The sequence below is a fragment of the Taeniopygia guttata genome, chromosome 7, assembly GCF_048771995.1.
Source record: "Taeniopygia guttata chromosome 7, bTaeGut7.mat, whole genome shotgun sequence".
NCBI classification, from domain to species: domain Eukaryota; kingdom Metazoa; phylum Chordata; class Aves; order Passeriformes; family Estrildidae; genus Taeniopygia; species Taeniopygia guttata.
Window position 1 is genome coordinate 6,742,561 of NC_133032.1, and position 22,682 is coordinate 6,765,242.

The following is a 22,682-nucleotide window of genomic DNA, read 5'->3' on the forward strand; positions in this document are numbered from 1 at the left end:
CACCCCTGCCAGGCCCTTCCCTCCCTCTGTCCCCTCCCTGCTGGAGCACACCGAGGGGTGCAGGCAGTGCCAGACCACCACCCCAAAACCTCCGGGAAAGCCATGGAAATCTTTCATTAGCTGGGCTGGGAGACTGGATGAGGCTACATTCATTTAGACTAAACAACCTCCATTTCGTAGTTATGGCAGAAATAAACTACTCCCTTGTGCTTTCTTGGAAGTGATGAACAGTGATGGCAGCAAACTGAGTAACCTCTTTAATGTGCAACAACCAGTACGTAAAATAACACGCACTTCAGAGTCCAGTTTTAAATAGAAATTACACACTGGATATGTTACATTGACAAGTATATAGTGGTTTCAACATTATTTTCTAAAAAATAAAAATACACCACATCGGAATATTGCATACAAAATGTAGAATTTGCCCTAAAATAAAATTCTATCAAATCACTTAAAAAATTATAAAAGTAAAATGCATACAAACTCCAGTAAAACTGAACAGTCTTACAAGTTGAGGATAGTTTACAAAGATGCTCTCCAACATGTAAAACCCTCTTCCTTCCCCATATGTTCATGCAGTTCAAAAAACCCCAACTGTTAGGTGTGTCCCATAATCTAAAGCTGCTTTTATGACCTTATCAAGTACTTCTTTCTAAAATGCAGTGGAAGACATTAAACATGGTAGGGGAAAAGAGATTTTAATCTAGCCAATATCATAAGCAGATAAAATAAATATATCTGGAAAATGCATCATTGTCCCACGGGAGCAAGAGCTGATGACAAGCTGCCCATGGGGACACCCTGCAGCTCTGCTGGGCTGGCCCAGCCCAGCTGACAGCAGAAAGGTCAGAGCACACAGAAGAGCTGTGGGCAGGGAAGGGTCAGGGAACACAACTCTACATTGCATTCAGGGTGTCCCTGCTGGGGAGGGACATGGAGCATCCCCCTCCCCTGGTATGGGTGGGCACCTCAAGCCCCAAGCAATCCTTCCCCAAGCCCCCTGACTTGTCCCACACAAACCTGCACATCCCCTCTGAAGAAAAACATGAGCTTGGGGTTGTTGTGGCTTTGACAAACACGTGGACTAAGGTTGGAGAAGTGGCCTCAGCCTGAAGGGAAAATCTTCCCATAAAGAGGTTTTGCTGCTGGTGTTGTCTTCATGTAGCAACACAAAGTGAGTGCAGTGAGTCTGTCCAGATGCACCAAGCAGATAAATCACATAGAGGAAGCCACTGGGGAGAGAGACCGTGCAGAGAAAAGCAGAGAGCAAGTCCCAGCTGCCTTCCCTGCTGCACCCTGGAAAACCAACACCTCTACATCATGTGCCACCACCACAGCCATCCCTGACCCCGTGGCACAAATCTCATCACCAACAGAAAATGAAGGTCCAAAACTCATCCTTGATGAAGGAAAAAATGAGATTCTGAAACAACTGGGCTGAAGTGGATGCCCCTCATGTGCAAATAGCCCAGGTGCCCAACATCCCCCCTCCTGGGCATCCTGGTTCAGCCCTTCCCTTCTTCCTCTGTGCTCCAGTCCCTGCCCTCCACCAGGGCTTGAAGCTTCCCACGGTGCTGCTGGGCCTGAGCAGTGAAGAAACAGTGCTGGGGCTGCAGGGGGCATGAATTGATCCAAAAACTTTGCAGTCCCAAGTAATTGGCAGCAGCCAGCCCATCTGTGCAAATATTTGCTTTTCCTTGTCAAAACTTTGGAGAGAGTTACATTTCTCCCTTTATTTATTAGTTTCATCTTGAAACACAAACTGCAAAAATTGTGAGCAGATTGACATCTTTTTCTGACTTCACTGTGGCTGTGCCTGCTCTGGGGCAATTCTCTGCCAGCTGAAGTTGCACTCCTGGAGGAAGCAAGGCAGATATTCCTGTGCCACCCACAGCCCACCTGGCAGCAGTCACGGCTGCAGGGCAGTGAAATGGAGTCTGTGTTGATGGTGATGATCCCCTCAGGTGAAGCAGGGAACCTGGAGGCTGCCTGGCTCTCCCTGATGAAAAGGAGGCAGCAGCCACAAGGCAGCATTTCCCCCTTCTCCCCCCACAGCTGGAATGCTGGGACCCACGGAAGGTGACAAAGGTCTTGTGTGTTTTGGCAGGGTTGGCACAACTGTGCATCCACACACAGCTCCTTGCACACCCCACATCCCTGTTCTTGACACATGGTGCTTTGACAACCCTGAGAATGGCAGCACCAACATCAAATACCAGCTCAATACCCAGAACTGGTGTAGGTTTCCACACGGTGTAGCAGTTGTGTTGCCAAGTTATTACAATGGTCTGTACTTAGAGTATAAAAGGAACCTCCTCAAAACTAATGAGACAGAAAAATGCCTTTGTCAGAGATACTTACTAATTTGCAAGTGACCCAACAAAAGAAATGAACAATTAGAGCCCTGCTGTCACACCATTACAGAGCACTTATATCCACTGTGCAAACTGTAATTCCCATTCATATTTCAGTCACTCCTGACAATTAAATCACATTTCCCATTCTTGTAACAGCCAATACATGCACATCAATCAATGCAGCTTGTTTATGTTGCAGTGCAAGGCCACGCAGTCACTTGCTGGGATTAACATCCCTGTCGCCACAAAATTTCAAATTGCATATGGACTTCATCAGTCCAATGGAATATTTTTGTGATGAAATGTCCCCTGGAACTGGGCACTTCTTGTTACTCAATCCAACCTGTTGCTTTCCCCAAGTTCCCATTACAAACACTGACAGAGTCTGGGATTTTCTAACCCACTCCAAGCTTCAAGACGTCCCACTCCCACTCCTTTCAGCTCTGTCAGATGTTGGGAATAATTGTGATGCTGTGAGACTGAATACCTGACACACAGGGTGCCCATCTGCTTGGCCTCTCTAGGTGTGGGAGCGAAAATCATAGGTTTCAGGTAAATTACAGTCTGTTTGTAACAGATATCTGTTCATGGTATGTGCAGAATCCTTTGGGTCTGCACTTTATTCCAACTGGCATGATTTTCTCAAAAAGGATCCTTATTCTTATATACATTAAGTACATGGTCAGCCAACCCTTCCCTGTAAAATTGCTCTGGAAGCAAGGAATCTCTTCTCCACACCTCCAGCTCAGGGGAGCAGGCAGCCCCAAGGGAGGGCAAAGGATGCCAGAGGAAGTAAATGAGTAACAGCAGTGACCAGAGACAGGAACCAGTGCTGTAAGTGGAGCCTGCATTTTCTAATCCTGAGCCTCCCCATGAGCAGACAGCTCCAGAGCTCAGGAGGAGAGCCAGCAGCACTGGAAGCTGAACCGAGGGTGTCACTGAGCCAAACAAACCTGAGGAGCAGCCTGTGTTTGCAATGAACCATTAGGAGAGAGTGGTCCCCATGGAGCAGCTCTCCCAGCATTCCCATTACAAACCACAGCACCATTACCTGTGTTAAGGGGCTCAGCACTGCTGGGGAAGAGGTTCTTCAGGGTGTGAACTTACAGGCCACAAAGAGAAGAATATTCCAGGGCTTCTCAGGGTGCCTTCCTCTGCTGGCTAGGCACAGGCCACGCAGCAGCCAGTGCTGGCACTGCCCAAGTTAGAGAGTCTTTGAACTTTCATTATTAAGAAAAATATCAACTGTTTTGAGCCTATTCTGCACTACTGCTAATTGCATCTGCACTGCTAAGGGCTCCCCCTGTGCTTCAAACTCAAACTCCCAATGAAGTGCAGGCAGCCTGGCAGCTTGGACTCTTGCTAAATCCAAACAAGGGTAGACCAAGTGGTAATGCTTATCCAAAAAATTTCTATGGGTTTTGTTACTGACGTGACATGGACTGGACATCCACAGAAGGATGCTGCTGTGGAGCACAGATGGGGATAAAATGTTTTTCAGAGATCTCAGCAAGCACTTTTAAAATCCTCACCTCCATCCTGAGCCAGACTTGCTAATCTAATAAAATCCTAAACCTGAACACTGTGTGTGGAATGCAGCCATGTCCTGCACAACTTTAAGTACTGGAGCAATCCTTTGACTTTCAGCATGAGAGTTGCTGGGAACTCGGGTTGAGCCCTGACTGCAGAGTGGTGCCTGTGAACCCCATGCAGGTTTCCAGCAGGGCCTGGCTGGGCTGCCCAGCCCTGCCCAGCCCCTGCTTCAGTGCAGGGGCGCTGATGACTGTAACTCAGAGCACACTGCAGTGCCAGGCAGACACAGAGCACAGGCTCTGCATGGCAAGGCTTTGGCAGTGAGGGGCTGCAGGGGTGGTGTCCATGAGAAGCAGCTGGGAGCTTCCCCAAGAGTGACAGAGCCAACACCAGCCAGGCTCCAAATGGAGCACGGGCACTGGCCAAGGCTGAACCCATCAGCCACGGTGGTAACACCTCTGGGATAACAGATTAGGAAGGGAAAGGAAGTTACTGCACAGCTGGAGAGAGCAGCAGCTCTGTAGGTACCTAGGTCAGTGCAGAGATTCCCCTGCAGCCTGTGAGAACCCAATGCCTGCAGCTGGATGCCCAAAGGAGGCTGTGGGCAACCTTCTGGAGCAGACTCCTGGCAGGAGCTGTGGCACGATGGAGAGAGGAGCCCAGACTGGAGCAGGTTTGCTGGCAGGATTGTTCTGAGTTCTTTGCCCACAATGGAGAGATTTGTGGAGGACTGTCTCTCCTGGGAGGGACCCCATGCTGGAGCAGGGGAAGAATGTGAGGAGTCCTTAGGGGATGAGATGTGTGATGCTCTGACCACAGCCCCCATTCCTTGTCCCCCTGTGCTGCTGAGGGGAGGGGGGAGAAAAAACCACAAGTTAAACTTGGAAAGAAGGAGATGGGGGGAAGGTGTTTTCAAGATTAGGTTTTATTTCTCATTCTCCTACTGTGGTATGATTGCTAGTAAACTAAACTAGTTTCCCCAAGTTGAGTCTGTCTTGCCCGTGGTGGTCACTGGTGAGTGACCTCTCCCTGTTCTCACCTCAACTCATGAGCTTTCCATTGTATTTTCTCCCTGCCCAGATGAGGAGGGCAAAGACAGAGTGGCTTTGGTGGGCACGTGGTGTCCACCCACAGTCAACCCACCACACAGAGAAACAGATACCAAAGCATCAGAGTCACAGTGAGCCATTCACACTGACTCAGAGAAACAACCAACAGGCTTTAAAACAAGAGGTTCACTCTTTTCCCTTGACTACAGAGAGCCTGCATCCAGAAGCACTGACAAATATTTTGAATTGTTTGATGGCTTCTGGAACAGAGGAAGAGTAGGTAATAGTCTGAATACTGTGTAAAATGCTTCTCCATCCTAAAATAGTCAGGACAGTGAAAGAATCAGAAATCTGTCACTCAGGACAGTGCCTAAGTTGAGCAATTTTAATCTTTATATAGCTACTGCAAATTGCAGAAACAGAGCTCTGAAGAGCCATCCCAGCTTGCAGTTCTGCCATGACAATGAAACTCCAGACTCCTGGCAAACGATCCTTGGTTTCAGAAGACAATAGGTAGCAGCAGCTACTGGATGCTGAAACTAATTCAGGCACTAAAATGTAGTAAAAAGAAGCTGGACTGTTAACACCACTCATCTAGAAAGTAAGGGATGATGCCAGTGGATCTGAATGAGCTGGTTGGACCAATTTCATTTTCCCTATGCAGGTTAGCTCCACTACCACAAAGAGCCTGCTTCAAGACAGGAAAGACTATTTACAGCTGATACAGGCAATGAGCTAAATCCATTTTCAGTTACTACAGTAAATACATTAATTGCTCTGAAAACAAAAGCAGGGAACAGCTTGTTTTATTTTACTGCACAGATACACTCCTGAGTTAAGTCTTAGAGGTGTATTCTCTCTGCAAAAGGAGAGCAGGCAGAAGGAACAGATCCATGTCTGGAAGGTAGTAAGGTAGTTCTGGGTTATTTGAGTGAGCTTACCATGTTGGTGTTGCCCCAGGGGCAAAGAAGAGCCCCACACAGGAGCAGAGGGTGCTTGATTCAACTTCTAGAGATGCAGAGCCTCCTCCAACACGTGCACCCAACCCCTGCCACAGAACTGCCACGACAGGAAATCATTCCCTGAAAAGAATCCCTGTCGCAGACTGTGCACAAGGCATCCCCACTCACGGCAGTGACTGGCTTGGTTACAAACAAGGGCACATCACCTTCCCCAGACAGGATCACCTGGAGTAAACCTAGGGAAACACATACCCTTGCACAACTTATATATATATATATATATATATATATATATATGTATCTCTTATATATATAAGTTTTATTTGTGTATACATTTATATAAATATGCACGCCCCCATACACACAAACACACCCCTGTAACACAAAGCACAGAACACACACACACACACGGAAATATTTTAAATTATGCTGAACTGAAATCTAAGAAATAATTAAGAAATCATTAGCAGGTTTAAAAATTGAGTTAAAAAACTGTTCAAAGTGTCTTTAATATTTATGTTCAAGTAAGGGCCAGAATGACCACAAATTAGTACTGATAAAAAGAGCTGGCATTAATTTCCCATATTATGCCAGAACTTGTGAGTTACTCATTGTCAAACTCATTGTCATTTCGCCATCAATGATGCATCTCCTAAACTAGAAAGGGTTTTTTAGGAAACAGTGATTTCTCCAGACTTGGGTTACAAGCAATATTGTTTAGGCACCCTCAGTCATAAACTAATCCTAAAACCACACACGCCTTAGAGTATCAGGAGAGAACTAGCAGGACTCCGACATCCACACCCACAGTATTCAGTGGCACAAACAGTAAAAAAGGCAGTACTGGAGATGGAGGATGGAAAGGTGACACAATGGTGGCCTTTAGAACAGCCACATTTACCTAGAGTGACACTCCAGTACACCACAGATGCTCCATATTCAGGACATACGGAACCATGGTGACATTTCAGAAATGACCGTGGGTGCAGGTTGGGATTCAGTGGCAGCTAAAGCTATTGTTTACTTGTGCTCCAGGGTGGTAACAAACACCTCTAATATAACTGCAAGGATTATTTGGGATATTTAGTATGGCTAAAAACCCTGGTACCAGTGTCTTATATCAGAACCCATTTTATTAGAATGTAAATGTAGTGTAAAGCACCAAATCATATTAGCTTAACTGTTTAATGAACATTCAATATAAAAATGACTAGTGATTTTAAAGAGATCTTGAAAATATTTTTGCTTTCTTTTCTTATTTTTTTTTTCCTTTTGTTAAGATTATTCCCTATTTTCATTCTGATAGAAGACTCTGAAGATTACTGGTACCCTGGTGCGTATAACCGTGAGTCAGCACACAGGCACACACGCACACACAACATACACCTCACTGCTACATCAACAGCCTCTTCAACAGAGAGCCCCAGCCCTGCACAGGGACCTGGACAGCAGAGAGATTCTCTTTGTGCATTTTGGTGCCACCATCACCACTCCAGTTCCACATTTATGGCAAATCAAGATGGTCTTGAACATAAGAACGACCCATCCCTCACCCTCTCTAAATAAAGCCACGATTAAGTCTTGCAATTTTTTGTTTTTCTGCTATTCAGCTGTGCAAATCCAGGCAGATGTGCAGACTGCAAAGCCGACTTCCAGTCTCTTCCGAGCCCTCACCAGTGCAGGGTGATCACACGGAGACGACGACGTCGAGATAGAGTCTGTCGTAGGACTCGCGGAAGCACAGGATGAGGAGCAGGCTGAGCAGACACGACCCTGGCAGGCACCAGTTGAACCAGGAAAACTCTGTAAAGCAGAACAGAGACCCAGCCTCAGTTAGCAAACATGTTCTGTGTTTAAAGAGACCAAAGCTTGGACTGATGGCAGGTTGGAAGGAAATCACTGTGTTTGGACAAAATCCTGACAGCTTCTGATCGATCGATGGATCGATGGTCAACTTGGTCTGTGAGCCTTCTCCATGGACACCTTAACTTACATATATTTATAACCAATGCCTCCAGCTAATGTAAATCCTCCTTATTCAACCCGCCAATGAAGAGAACAGGGAAAAAAAAAAGCAAAATCTATCATTGCTAATGGAGAATAAACAACTTCCAAAGACTGTGCTCGTTAGTCCCTTGATTTCTATGGATTGAGAACTAAAATTAAAAGCATAGGAAAAAACTGGGTTTGATTTTGAATCACAACTGCTACATTGTATAAGGAGGGAAAACCAATTCCTCAGAAGAAACTTGTGCATAATAGGATCAATTCAATTTAAATGTCATTGCAAGAAACAGGTCCTTGGAAGCCTCTTTCCAGCTGTTCAACATAACATACTGCTCTTAAAAGTCTGTGTCCTGTACTCAAGAAATCCTATCATCTGATATTTGACTAATAATTAGCAGTTTGATTCGCTTTTTTTTTTTTGAAACAAGTACAACACAATTTTTTTTTCTACATGTGTCAATTTACTAAAGAAACATTCATTTAACTGGATAGCTTTTTACTGTTTTTTTTCCAAATTTTCCATTATTATTATTACTCTTATTATTATTTAATTTTACAGAATCTAAACTCTACCTCCAGGGCAAGTGTTAATTAAAATCAAGGCTTCATCATTGCTACTTTCTTAAATCTGAAATTTATATTGCTGAAAGAAAAAGCATGATTTATTTTAAACAAGGCAAAAGCAAAAGTCAGAAAGCCTGAAAAATCAACCTTTCAAAACCAGCAACTTTCAACAACATTCTCTCTGATCCTCCAAAAACCCTTATGGATTTGTTTAGGCAGTAGTATTATTAAAACCATAGTAAAAATTTCCTAGGCTTGGACAAGACTTATGTGATGCCAGAAGTCAACAGGCAAATGCTTTGCTATTATTTTTCTTAACACATTCCTCCTTAATTGAATTAAACTGATTTTAACTCAAATATCCTAAAATATGCAATTTAACTTGGGAATGCTTCATGTCTTTTTTGATCTAGAATTTGTGACAGCACTGGTGATGCAGGGGACGCATCAATCATGTGAAGCCAAGGGTCAGTTTCCTTTTGTTTTTCCCTTGGATACCTCTGCAGAAAAGACAAAGGAAACCTCATCCAGAGGCTGCAGCTTTGGGGCACAGCACTAGCAGCAAGGCTGAGCTTTAGGAAGGTTTACATCCCCACTCTGCTAGCTGAACCAAAATCTTCAGCACACTGGAAATCTTCCAGGGTTTGGGCTCTTCTCAGCATTTGTAATATCAGTACAAGGAGAAAAAGAGAAATTGGAATGAAAACTACTGAAAGATTATTTGGCCTAAAAGGAAAGACCAAGGGAACAAGATGAATTTGACTGAGTTCTGATTTATCTGTAAGCTTCTTAAATGCCATTACAGGATGTATTTGAATCAAATGAAAGCAAATGATTAAGATCATTATCTACCTTCTGACGGATTTTTTTAATCAGAGGAGCCAATAGCACCCCTGGCACTGATCCCCCCTGGTGACCACACACTCTCTCATACTTTCTGTCAAAGAATGGATTTTCCTAAGCACAAATTACTTTATTTTCCTTCCTTTTGAAGAAATAGGGAAAGTATTTTAAATGTAGGGGTATACCAATTTCAGGTTTATGCTAACCTGCATTTACTGGTATCTCGTAGGGAACGAAACATGAGTGACAAAAAATGGTCCCGAATATCCTATTTGTGGGGTAATGAGTCCACTCTATTGTAGTTCTTTCATCAGAAGTGAGACACCATATCCCCATCCTCATTTATTATGTAATGCCAAACACTGAAAAAATTCTCTGAACATTCTGTGTCATCTTTCCAGCTCAGGTAGAGATGTCAGAAACAACAGTATGTGTGAACAGAGTTCACACCAATTAATATCAAAAGTATACTTTAAAATGTAAAGACTAGCTCTCACACCACCCAAGGCTAGTCCAGATGGCATTCAGATTTTACAATGATACAGTTCATCATCAGTATTAAAAAAAATTTTAAAATTTCTCTCCGTTTGTGTTCAAAGACCACAATTTGGAACAAGGTTGTCATCCTGCTAGCAATTTCTTGGCAGAAAGACAAACCATGTTGAAAATTTGCCCCAGGTTGAAACCTTGATAAGCTATAGCAGAATTCAATCTGAAATTTGTCACTCTCCTCTTAGTTATAAAATACAACATCTTAAGAAGTAATAATACACACAAACTCACATTTTCTAATGGTTTACAAATATTACACCGTGAAGTAAATGTTTACCATAATGACAAAATACAAAGAAAAAATTATGCATCTTTGAAAACCATGAAAAAAGACCATTTCCCTTTGAAAGCAAGCTGGGTTCTTATTTTACAGCTTAGAGTAATAGTATGTATTATAGTCTACTAAACAGCAAGTTTTAAGTTATGATTATGAGTTAGGAGGAAGCAAATAATACTTGAGAGATGAGAAGGTCTGAATGAATTGACAAAAACATGAAGTGAAATCCTGCAGAGCTGGATTAGGCCACCCAAAGGAATGCCTGTTCTGTTTTTGGGCTGATCAGAGCTGGCTTTAAATGGGTCATTTCTGCTCTGCCCCTCCTGGGCAACACAGCTCTACCCAAGAGCATGAGATTGGGTGAGTTTTACTGTGGTGCTCAACACCCATAGGTACAAACATTATTAATGGTCACATTACCCAGGCCTTTATAAAATATGATGACAGTGTGTACCTTGGTGGTTTCTGGCTACAGCAAATTCAAGGAGAATTATCCTGCACCTAAGAAATTTCATTTTTATAAGCATGCATATATAAAAGAATAATTAAAATTCTCCTTCCTTGCTGCCCTTGCTTGGATTCAAACATTTGGTTATTAACAGAAATTGTACGTGCAAATTCTTCCTTTTACTGACAAAGGTATGTCCTTAAGGAGTATTAAGTTTTTCAAGTGGCTTACGTTTCTTACCTGTATGGTAAAATGTGAGGAAAAACAAGAGCACTCCCATGAACACATTGCTCAAAAAGGTGACAACTCCACAGCTTATTCCTTCTGGAACAGGATAGACTGTCTCCACAAAGAGCTCAAAGAATATTGGTACGCTGCTGTTGAGGAATATACCCAGCAAAATGCAGGATGTGTACAGTGTAGCTATGACAGAAACAAAAACAGTTATTAATTTCATGCTGGTGTTTTCCCCTCCTATTCAGAGCTGCCAAGAATACTAATATTTGAATAACCAAAAAATGCATAATTTTTTTTTTATCCTCTGTGTATGAAAAAGAACATCACATCCCACTAACTTTAGGAAGAATGCATGCATTCATTTGTGAAAAAAAAAAATCAGAAATACGGATTGATTTATTTATCTATTTATTTAAACAGAATCCATGAAGATACATTCAGTGATTTGGACTTCACTTGTATGTAAAACAAACAACAAAATTATGAATGCAAAGCATCACCTACAGTTTAATTTACCTCCGAAACAAACAGAAAATATTGTCCTACATACAATTAGGACAGGGAGTAATTAATGCACCAAATTGGAAGTGGACATGGATTAAACTTTTGACTTAGCTCTAAAGGTCAAAACTAATTTTGCTTCCATTTTACAAATAAATACTAATGATCTACCAGCTATCAAGACATTAGTATTCAGCACAGCCTGAGCTGCAACATGTTGAATCCCTTCTGGCTTCAAAAGGAAATGAAGGGCACCCAGCTCCTGACAGGAACGGGACAGATTTGATAATACAGATTATTTGCTGCTGTACAACAAATTGTTTTTCTTGGCCAAACCAACAGAAAAATGTAACATTTCTTCAGCAACCTGAGCTATTTTGTTCTACAATTTCTGCCAAATACTTCACAGTACTTAATACGGAACTTAATATACTTATATTAGCATTTAGTGAATTTATTATAGCTATTTCTGGACTAAAAAAACCCCACAAAACTTCAGTAAAATTTAGTATCTATTGAGAAATTTAAGTAAGTTTTTTTCTTAGCGCTGTCTTGGACAGAGATTTCCTGACTTGTAACCTCAATAACCCGAGGTTACTGACCAAGTGAAAAGAAGAAGGAAATTATCAGAAGGCTTTAAATAATCAGAAAACTCTGGGATAACTTCTGAGGCTCCCACCAAAATACTAAGGAAACATAAAGAAAAAAATTCAGATACAAAAGTGTTATGAAGACAAAGGTAAATTATTTATAGTGCCTTTTCTCTGCAGTGAAAAGAGTCTATGGTACAAAATCCTTAGATTTTTTTTTTTTCATATAACTACATATATGTGTACATATTTCAGTTTAATTTACACTCTTGTCTTAAAAAGGGGAGAACATAAATAGCTCTGCTTCATCTTTTGTTAAGCACTGCTCAAGCTTTCAACTGAGAAACCGTTGGGAAGCAAGAAATGCTCAGCTTAAAAAAAAATTAAATCAGCTTTTTAAAATATAAAAAAGCAAGGAAAATAAATCAAGGGATTAAGAAGCATCCTCTATTTCATGTGGTTTGCTTCCAAGGCACAAGGACATTTATTTTTCAACAGAGGACTTGTCTGGACAGGAAAAAGGAGGGACAGCTGGCCCCACTCCTTTGAATATACCACAGTACTCTGAGCTGTTAAGAAAAACAAACAAACACATGCAAACCCAAACAAAACCAACCCCCTCAAAAAAAAAAACATGGTAGCTTTTCCTACTCTTGAATTCTCCTGTCATAAACTGCAGAATAAATCAAAGAAATTGTTGCAAGATATGTCCAGGAGTTGTCAGAGAGGAAAGAAACAACCCCATACAGTATTAGGATGTTCTTCCCAATGTGCTCCTCTAGCTAACACTGAAGAGCTGATTCCCTAGTTATAAGATCCATAGATTTTTGCTGCAAGTCCTCACCAGTATTTAAAGTTTCATGAGACACTCTTTGAACTCCCATTTACTTCAAACACTGCTGTATATTGATCTAAATCTCTCTAACTGCTGTTGGGTGTAGCCAGAATATCCAATCACACTCAGTGGTTTGAAATTTTTGTTCTGGCTTGAGAGACCAACACATAAATGAAATAGAAGAATCTCTTAGGACAAAAGAACATTTGCCCTTTATTACTACACTCAGTTGAAGATGTCTATAGATAGACTTATAATTTCTAGAGAACATTTTCAGAACCTCCCCCAAAGAAGAGAAGGTGGCACCCAGCTGTAATTCTGTATCAGAAACTCAAACAGTGGAAATAGTTGAGAAGCTGCTGCAAGCCACAACAGCACCATGGAAAGTGGAGCAGTGAACAGAGTGTCAGAAGCAGCACCTCTGCAAGAGGGCTGAAACATCTTCCAGAAGGAGCAACAGACAGGAAAGGGAAATCATGTCTCTGAACAGAGACAATGTCTAGACATATAATTTCCAGAAACATAGAGTCACTGAGATGAAAGCAAAAATTAGCAGCCATTTAAAGACAGTAGGTGCCAAGGTTTCACTAAAATGAGAAGAAGCCTTCAAACTAGATTTACTAGTTTAAAATATGCCAGTTGAATTACATCATTGCTCACCACTCACTGCAAGGTACTAAGATGATCAGACCACAAGTGAACAAGGGCAGTAACTCTGTACCTCAGAAAAAACACCCTCAAAGTTCTTGTCACGACACTCACAGGAACACATCCACTGGCACACATCTCACACTTCCACACTGAGAGCAGCAGAGCAGCTTCAGCATCATCACCCTTTGGCCACCCCAAGTATTGCCTGCCTTGTGTGTCCACACAGAACTGCCAGCTGAGCACCACTGACAGCACCTCAGCTGAGATCACACCAGTACTGATAAAGCAAGGTCAGTGTAGAGGTAACCCATACACACATGTTTGGAATTAATAAGCAGAAATGTCACAGCAAAAGGACAGACAGAATATAACATCCAGGAGATGCCAATTTAAGTTCTAACATCTAATGGAAATTATAGCTTTTAATTGGAAAATGACAAAAAAAAAAGCTCTGAAAATGAGGAAGCTGTGCACATCTGAAAGCCTTTTTTAAACGGCACATTTAAAAATGCTTTTATCTCATGCATCTGTAAATCAGCCAGGGTTATCCTGAATGCTATATGAATAAGCTTATTCCAGTAATTTAGCAACTGAGTCACAAATCCAACTGGTCTACTAAAGAGTAACTCATAGATAAGACACACAGTTTTAGAAAAATAAGTCCCAGAAACAAGTAAAATCGGAGTTCAGAAGTGGGTTTTGTTTTTTACATCACACACTAAAGAGCATGTCTCATATTCCAGCTCATGGGTGACAGGACAGCAGGGAGATACCACCTATGAACAGGGACCATTTGCCTTCCCTCACAGAGACCTTGTGCTGAACGAGCACAAACAATTACCACGATTTTATACTGCAGAAGAACAGCTGCTCAAGTTACAGCAAATGTTCTTTCAATTAAGACAATCTTAATGACAGTCCTTGGAAATGAATATAAGGATCTGAAAGCATTGACAAAAGAAAAAAAAAAAAGAGATGATTCACGAAGAAGTTAACATTATGTCCTAAGGAATAACAAGTAACTTGGATAGGCATACACTGGAGAAGTGTGTCATGCTTCTACTATAAAAAAATCACTTTTTCTTAGGAAAAGGAATTAATTAATTGCCTATAAAGTTATGTGCAAAGTTGTGTATCCAAGACAATGGCAGCTATGGACATCAATGATAGAACTGGGCTAGGTTTCTTAAAACATTATATTAATTGAAATAGCTTAAAAGATGTTTGTGTGCATTAAGCAGCTATTTCTCAGGCTGACCACTGCAAAAAGATCAGCAAAGGCAAAAAACCCATCCAAAGCACAGCTGTTTCAGAGAACTGGCAGGAGCTGCTGCAGCAGGAGGCTCAAGCCATGTTTCATCATGTCATGTTCGTGTTTGAGGTATGAGGTAACCCTTGCTATTCCCTCAACACTCATTCTGCTGGCCAGGAAGGAAGCAAGGAATAAAATGTGCCTTGATAATAGCACTAGAGATGTTACCAGTTAGATGACTTGGGACTGATGGTGATACAGTGGCTTGGCAGAAAGAGGAGAAAAAGTGGCAAGATGGGAAGTTCCTGACTGACTTATCTCCTACAGGCCTTGAGCTACTGGATGGCAAATATATGTCCATATCCCAGAAAAATACTTCCTCTTCTCCCAGCCACAAGCTGTGGCAAAAGCATTCTACCAATTAAAAAAAAAAAAAAAAAAAAAAAAGTGGTGGTGGGGGGGGGAAGTTAGGAATTTAAACAGGGAAGTGATTTAAATGACAGCCTTGGTGTCCTCAGATGAGCTTGCAATGCAGCAGAAGGAGACTCAGCTATCCCTGACATACAAACAATTTCCTAGAGTCTTCCAGGATGTTCTGCAACATGTTTAGCAATTTACTCTTAAATTATACCATCACTAAATGTATAACTACAGAGCCTGATCCAAACCCAAATGAAATTGATGGAAGGACCTCAACTGATGTGCCTAGTTCTTACCAACCACTGGCACATGTATCTTGGCTGATTTTTAACAAAGAATATGAAACATTACCATTTCTTTAAAAAAAAACAGTTTTCAGATAAATTTACACAGGAAATGCTGTATCAAGTGCAAGTAAGTGGTACAGCATCTCCTTACAAAGTCTTCTGCCAGAATCTCTTGAACTCTGTGCATTTTGTAACAGTTCTCTTCTGAGACACACTCAGCCAAAACTCACACAAATTTTATAGATAAACAGGAGAGTAAATACAATGGAATATATTCTCTTGGAAGCAGCACACAATTTAAAGCAAAACCTATGGAGATCTAGGGCACTTTGTCAGTGCCCATTATAACTGTATTCCAAACATCAAAGTGAAAGCATAATGCCTCATGTGGATGCAGGCTTTGTTGACTTCAGTGCTTCAGTATCCCCATGACCAATTTGAGCAATTCAAGTTAGTTCCTGCCAAAATCCAAAGTCCATTAAAGTAGAATGAAACCTCCCCATAATCTAACTCTTGCTACCGGCCATGGTAAGAAAAGTCATGGAAGAAGTAACCCTTAATTTTTCAATGAGAAATGTGACTCCCTTAAGGTAAGACAGTAAATTTTACTGTAATTCACTTATGGGAATGAAAAAACACAATAGAAGAAAGATGTCTCTGTAGTGCACATTTATAACATCAATATGTTTTATTGCCTGGACTTCCATTCCAGCACGCACTGATCAAATTGCTATCTCATGATATAGTTTTGAAAGAAACAAAAATCTGATCAAATTTGATTTGTTCTACATTCTTCTCATGAGAAAAGCAAGTAGAACTTGCTTTGAAAGCAGAACATTCGGTTTGGAGAACTAAGAAGTGAAAAAATTACTGAGTAAGCCTCAAGAAATGAAAGAGGAGAGGGCTGGAAATTACACAATATTTGAGGTTTGCTATTGATGGATATTTAAAGTGTCTGGATTCATAGATATTCATCCCTGAAATGCTCGTCCCAAATTTCAAGCACTGTATACTATTAAGCGCTGTTTTTTAAAAGAAAATAACCCCCTAAATTAGTTCTTCTTTAAGCACTCTTCTATTTGTGAAGTTAAAGAAGCTGTCAGCAAAACAAAGGTCCTTATTCCCATCTAATGAGTGAGAAAAGCACAGCAGGATTTGGGGTAATGATTTGCCCAAAGCCCTAAGCAGGTTAATGTTTTCAGGCCACTGTTTTATGCTCTGGGGTCCCCTGCCTGACACTTACCAAGCATATCTTGTTTATAGTCAAGAAATTAAACTGGAATAATAAACCAATCAGTTTTATATTATTAACACCTCTCTTTTTCTGTGCTTTATAGACGAGGACAGTGAGACAGATGTGTTTACAATGTCCAATCTGTTGAACCTGAAAATAAAAGCGTGGGCTGCTTAACCTAAATACAGTCATCAGCTTATGGAGTTGCCACCATATTCAGTGTCTACCATGCAGCACTAGAAAAGATTTTGTAAAGCAAACTTCTGCTGAATGTGCTCATAAATATTAAGAATATTCTTGATATGCTACACTGAAAATATTCAATCTGAGCTGCAAGCAACTAGTGTTGCATATCAATTTTTGGAAAATGCTAGTATTTGTATCCAGAGATCCTACCAGCAATACAAAGTGGCAAGATACTGAAACTGGCAATACAATGCCTTATGCAATTATTTTGGGTCGAAGTATCCCATTGTACATAAATTCACATAATGAAGTTCAGTACAAAGCAAACTAACAATGAACTTGGCAAAGAGAAACAGATCAGCAGCTGCACTGAGAATTCAATGGAGAAAACTATTTTAATGCTCAATGTGTACATAAAATTGTCTTAGAAACTGAAACACAAATAATATACATTAAAATTAAAATTTCTTAAAATAAAATTCAGGCTTGCTTAAAATATAAACCAATTTCAGAATCAAGGTTTTTAAAGAGCTGTGATTAGCTGATGAGAGGTGTTTTAGACAGATGATATAGTAGCTGGCACTGTATCATTATTGCCTTGCTTTCTTTTTTCCCCACACTGGCTATTATAGTTCATATATACAACTCTGAATACACTTTTTAGAAAATCTTTTGGAGTTACATTAAAAAGTCAGCAAATGACACAAAACTTGTCTTCCTCCATGGGAGGAGAAAAAATGGAGCATATTATGCAAATATGAAGCAATGCAGGCATTACTCAACACAAACAATCCTAAACAGTATAATTTAAAAGCACAAATGCAGTCATTGATTTTTAATAACTGCATTAAAGGTCTCCATTCTAAATAATTATATTTTGGAGGAAATATCTTTAAATGATGTTGTGCCTATTTAAAAGAAATTAGGAGAATATTATACAAACAAGGTGAGGAAAATATATTTTGCTGTGACTGTTTGTTCAAATACCTTCCCTCCCCCAATATTTAAAGCAGACATTACTAAAACTGCTACAAAGAACACCAATTAAAATAAGGGTTTGGTTTGCTTGTATTTTAGAAAAAAATATTTAGAGATTTTTTTCCTTTTCTTTTAGGGTGAATAATTGGCCAAATTCATCTTTTATATGCTTCCATAAAAACACCTCCACCTACTGTTTGCTCAGGTGGGGCTGGGGGACAAGCAGAGAGTTTTCAGAAGAGGGAGATGAGCTTATGTCACCCAATATTCACATGCTAAAGGAAAAGCCTGGGTTTGGACCTGGGGAAACCACTGTCAGGGTCTGCCTATAGATGCAAACTTTATTCATGGATCAAGCAGCTGCCAGGTGAGCAGCCAATGATGATGCCATCTAGCCAGCCTTTATTTCTGTGGTGAAGCCTCAACACCTGGACCAGGACAAAGCTTTGCTCCCACAAGGTGTCTTGTCTCCTCCCCAAAGTGGCTGTCCCGACCTGTGGAAGAGCTGCCTTTTAACTGTACCAGCAATCCTTCAGGTCATGTGGATATTTCAGCAGTTCCCAGGTATTGCTGAACCTGAGGCTTTGTAGGGCAAAGCCTGACTGGAGGCAGGCCAAGAGAGGTGGGGAAGTCCCTCCCAAAATGGGAGCCACACGGTTAGAAGAGAAAACCTCTCTGGAAGATCAAATGTACACCCCCACGAATTTCCATGTCAGTTTTGAACCCTGCTTGCTCTGCCTCAACATTAGAATAAGGCTGAAAGTGTGGACTGAGATCCATCACTGCCAAGCCCAACACTTGTGCTCTTTGCCACCGGCCAGGAGGAAGTGCAGGAGCCTATGAACCTTCTGCCAACATCAAAACCTGCCTTGCATAACCTGCCTTTGGCAGCAGGTGTCCACTGTTGACTGCAAAGTGGCTCTGGAATAAAAAGTATTTTATGGACCTTTTCTGGAAAAAAAAAAAAAGAAACTAAAGAAAATAAAGAAAATAAAAGAAAGAGGAAAAAAAGAGAACACTAGATAAAAAAAATCAACCAAATTTTTTTTTAAAAGATGAATGAGGGAAAAGCCCCACAATGATGTCTGCTTTTGATCTGCACACCTTCAAGCTGTACAAAAAACACATAGAGAATAACTACTTGACAGTCCACTGTCAACACTTGCCCACTGATATTCAGAGTGACTTCCACCTGTACCAACTACCACTAATCACTTCTAAAAGCTGCCAGCCCACAGCCTGCATTTGACCTCCTATTTTTCTAGTCTGATACACTCTACATCTCAAACTTTTAATTAAAAGGAGAAGAATAAAAAGAAGTTAATCCAAATAAATTCAAATGTAGCGTTTCTCCCAATTACTGTGAATGCAGAGGTCATCATCATGTTGCATCATTACACTGAGGAATAATCTAGCATGAAGTCCTATAAATTAGCTTAAATAGCTTGTGTGTTTTCATCCATAACAGCATATTTCATAATGATATAGCACTGCTTTTCTGTGTACAAGGAACTAAATTGAACAGGCACATTACATCTATTTTTTAAGAACTTTAATGAGAAGAGCTTGATACAAACCTTCCCCCACCACATATCTGTGAAATTTATACAAAAGAAAAAAAAAAGATCTTACTTTCTGGCTGCACATTAGACTCTGATGTTTTAGACTGTCTTTTTTTTTTTTTTTTTCTGAGGAATGCACCACATTCTTGGCACTTCTATTCAAAACAAGCTTGTGTTTTAAAGAAAAGGGTTCAGTATTTACAGTGGCATATATAAGAAAAGCACTGACAGAAAAATTTGATCTATAATTACAATTTAATCTAAGGAATCATCTATTTTAAGAGAAATGGTAATAGTATGAAAAGTACAAACCAATCCCTGCATTTGAATCAAGGGGTGCTAGTTCAGGACACTATATATCAAACCTCAAATACCCTACCTACTCTTATGTCCTGACAGTGGACGACCTTTCCAAAAAAATTCCAGCACAATGCAATTATATGGTATAAAAAATAAGAATTCTTATAGAACCTATGTTGCATGCCGAATTCTTTACAAAAAAAAAAAAAAAAAAAAATCAGAGAGAGCTCCATCAGTTTTGTTTTGGAACACTGGTGAGTACGTGCATAATGACTTTCCCTCTTGAAATGTTTCTGCTTCATTCTTATGCATAGACTTGAAGGGTCATTTATGTGTTTGGCTTGTTGCATCAATTCAGAGTTACTGTAAAAATTTACATTACTGCAGGCTTGTAGTGATGAAGCAGGCAAGCATGAGAAAAAAGCTTTTATTGCTTTTATTTTAGATTTGATGGAAATGTGTAGTCATTTAGTATGACAACAGCCATCATGAAATTTGATTTGTTTATTGATTAAATTATGTTTTATTTAAGCAGAATTTTTGAAAGCATTGAAATTTCAAGATAAAGCACAAATCTGACCTATCCATCCAGATGGTGTTGCTCCTGAATTGATCGTGTATTTCAATCTGCTGTACCCACTTTAGTTTATAGTTGACATTTGCAGCGCACCAAGGACACTTACTGAAACTCAAACTTAATTTGAGTAAAACACTACTCTACATACTACTCTCCCCATCAAACTCTTTTATTAAAAATGGGCAAAAAAGGTTTTAATTTCTCCTAGAATGTATAAATTGCTTGTAACAGAGATGGCCCTTCATTTAAAATGGATTTATAGAATTCTTCACTAAATAAATATATTTTTGAATCTTGATGGCTTAGGTCTTACTGTAACTTGCTACTCTGTTTAAGGTCTTGGAATCACAGGTGGATCAATCCTTTGGTGCAGATAATAAGGTGAAGGACAGATTTTTAAGAACTAAGCAGTGCTAGCTTTCAACTAAGGGTGCAGCTTGCTGGCAGCCCAACTAGACCTCTGAGCTTGTCCCCCACTCCTGCCAACAGCTTTTTTTCCTGTCTTTTTGAGGCACAGGCTGAGTTAAATTTGGGCTGGAAGAGTTCCCTGAACCTGCATGCAGGTGCAAAAAAAGAGGACAGCGCTGTGCAGGGACAGATTTAGATGGCTGAAAACACTATGGGTCACCTTGGTTTGAAATGCACCATGTGTTTCTAATAACTAATGAAAGTTTCAAACACCTAAATTCCCAGACATGTCACTCTTTCTTATATGCAACACTACTCTCATTCATCTGATTTTTCTTGATTTATTTCTCACTTTGGTTATTCCAAAGGACTCAGAAAAACACTTAGTTTCCAAATCAAATTTAAATGTGTGGGGTCCTGTTATTGGGTTTTTCAAGTTTTTATTCTTTTTATTGAGTTATTCAAAGCAATGAAGATATTTCAGGTTCAATAGTTTCTAATTTTTTTTTTTGTCTCAGTAAAACTACTGTATTACTAAAGATACCAAACCAGGTTATAAGATATTGAAGACTGCAAATATTTGCCTGCAATATCAATTATAAAGAATAGGAATTAAAATCATTGTCAATACCTGTGGTTAAAGGCAGATGAGTGACAGTAGTTAGACAGGTGAGAGTGAACCAGGTTGATGCTAATGTTGCTCCAGATAAAAGCAGCAGCAGTATGAACTTCAGCATGCCCCTGATAAAATCTGCAAATCTAAAATAAAAACACACATCAGAGCAGTACAAATGCTGATTTTCATATTATTTAAATGTGATGCTTGACAATTAATTGAGTATATTATCATTAAACATTTTGGAGACTATAAAAACAATTTAAAAGTATTTTCTCATTTTCAGAAATAGAAAAAGGTATTTTTATAGAATGGTGATATTTCTAGCTGTCTAGCTGAAGAGCCATGGGGTTTTTAGCTGTCACAAAGTAACAACTATACCAGAACAATTCTCAAGCAATTCTCAAGGCATCAAATGAAAACACTGGAGGAGAGGTTTTTTTATTTCCTTCTACATTTGTTGGACACAATATCTCACCACTACTTCCATCACTGTTTTGTCAGCATTTGCCAGTCTCCCTTGGCAGACACAGAGCTCCATTAGCATATGAGGAGGCTGCCACGTTTCATTCAAGACATAGTTAAGTGTCAAGATTCATTCCTGTGGGAAATGGAAAAACTCCAAAAAAGTCCAAAGAATCCCTAGTTGAAGATGACAAGGAACAGCTTCTGAACCCTTGGATGCATTGGTGGTGAAGCTTGTGGTGGCTCAGACAAGGAAGGAACTCCTTACACAGAGGGTCACCCTGTCAGGGCTGTTTTGGGTTGAAAGGTTCCAGAAACCACAAGCTTGGTGCTGCTCCTTTTCTACACAGACCCTGATGACAGACTGGGGGAGGAGGACCCCACAAGTCCTTGGGCAGTCCGGCTGTTATATAGAGGGAATTAGATATTTATACCACCTGATGCTACAATTGCCTTTTTCATCTTTTTTCCCCCCTTTTTCTTTCAAGGAGACAGAATGCTTTTGAGCCGGGCTCATGTGGCATAATTATCAGTGCAACTGCTCTTTTCAGAGGGGATGTCAACCTAACTACTAGGAAAGATATATTAGAAAAGGCAATATCATTTATTAATGAGTAATTTTCTATAATCTCCTGCTTAGGAGATGTGATTTTGGGATGGACAGGTTAGCTATGTATTTCTAAAGCCTATCTTCTGCCCCCTTGACAGGCTCCTACCTTGATTAGGCTAATGGCAGTATAATCCACCTAGTTTGGTCCACAATTAAATTTGTCTGTCCACCAGCTGCCTTCTCTGCCCTGACAAAGATCACTCTATAAGCAGATACCTTATAGCTTACTTGATAAAACAGGAAATGCTGCCAAAATTTTGAGAACTTCCAAATATAGTGTAAGAGACGTAGGAGTAATGCACTCAAACACTCTCTGCTCCCTAAACCAACTTCTTTCCTTGTATTTTGATTCTCCCCATGCCTGAATTCCACATTGAA

General features: G+C 40.2%; 1 protein-coding gene across 1 annotated transcript in view; it reads right to left on the bottom strand.

Moving 5' to 3' along the window:
- Positions 1 to 234: 234 nt before the first annotated feature.
- Positions 235 to 22,682, bottom strand: part of SLC49A4 (solute carrier family 49 member 4) — a 70,991-nt gene continuing 48,543 nt past the window's right edge. Inside the window, exons 7-9 of the mRNA XM_030277155.4 lie at positions 21,245 to 21,372; positions 10,836 to 11,018; positions 235 to 7,707 (exon numbers count right to left, since the gene is read on the bottom strand). Coding sequence (XP_030133015.4) covers positions 7,592 to 7,707; positions 10,836 to 11,018; positions 21,245 to 21,372 — 427 coding nt within the window. The 3' untranslated portion in view covers positions 235 to 7,591. The remainder of the gene's footprint in view (positions 7,708 to 10,835; positions 11,019 to 21,244; positions 21,373 to 22,682) is intronic.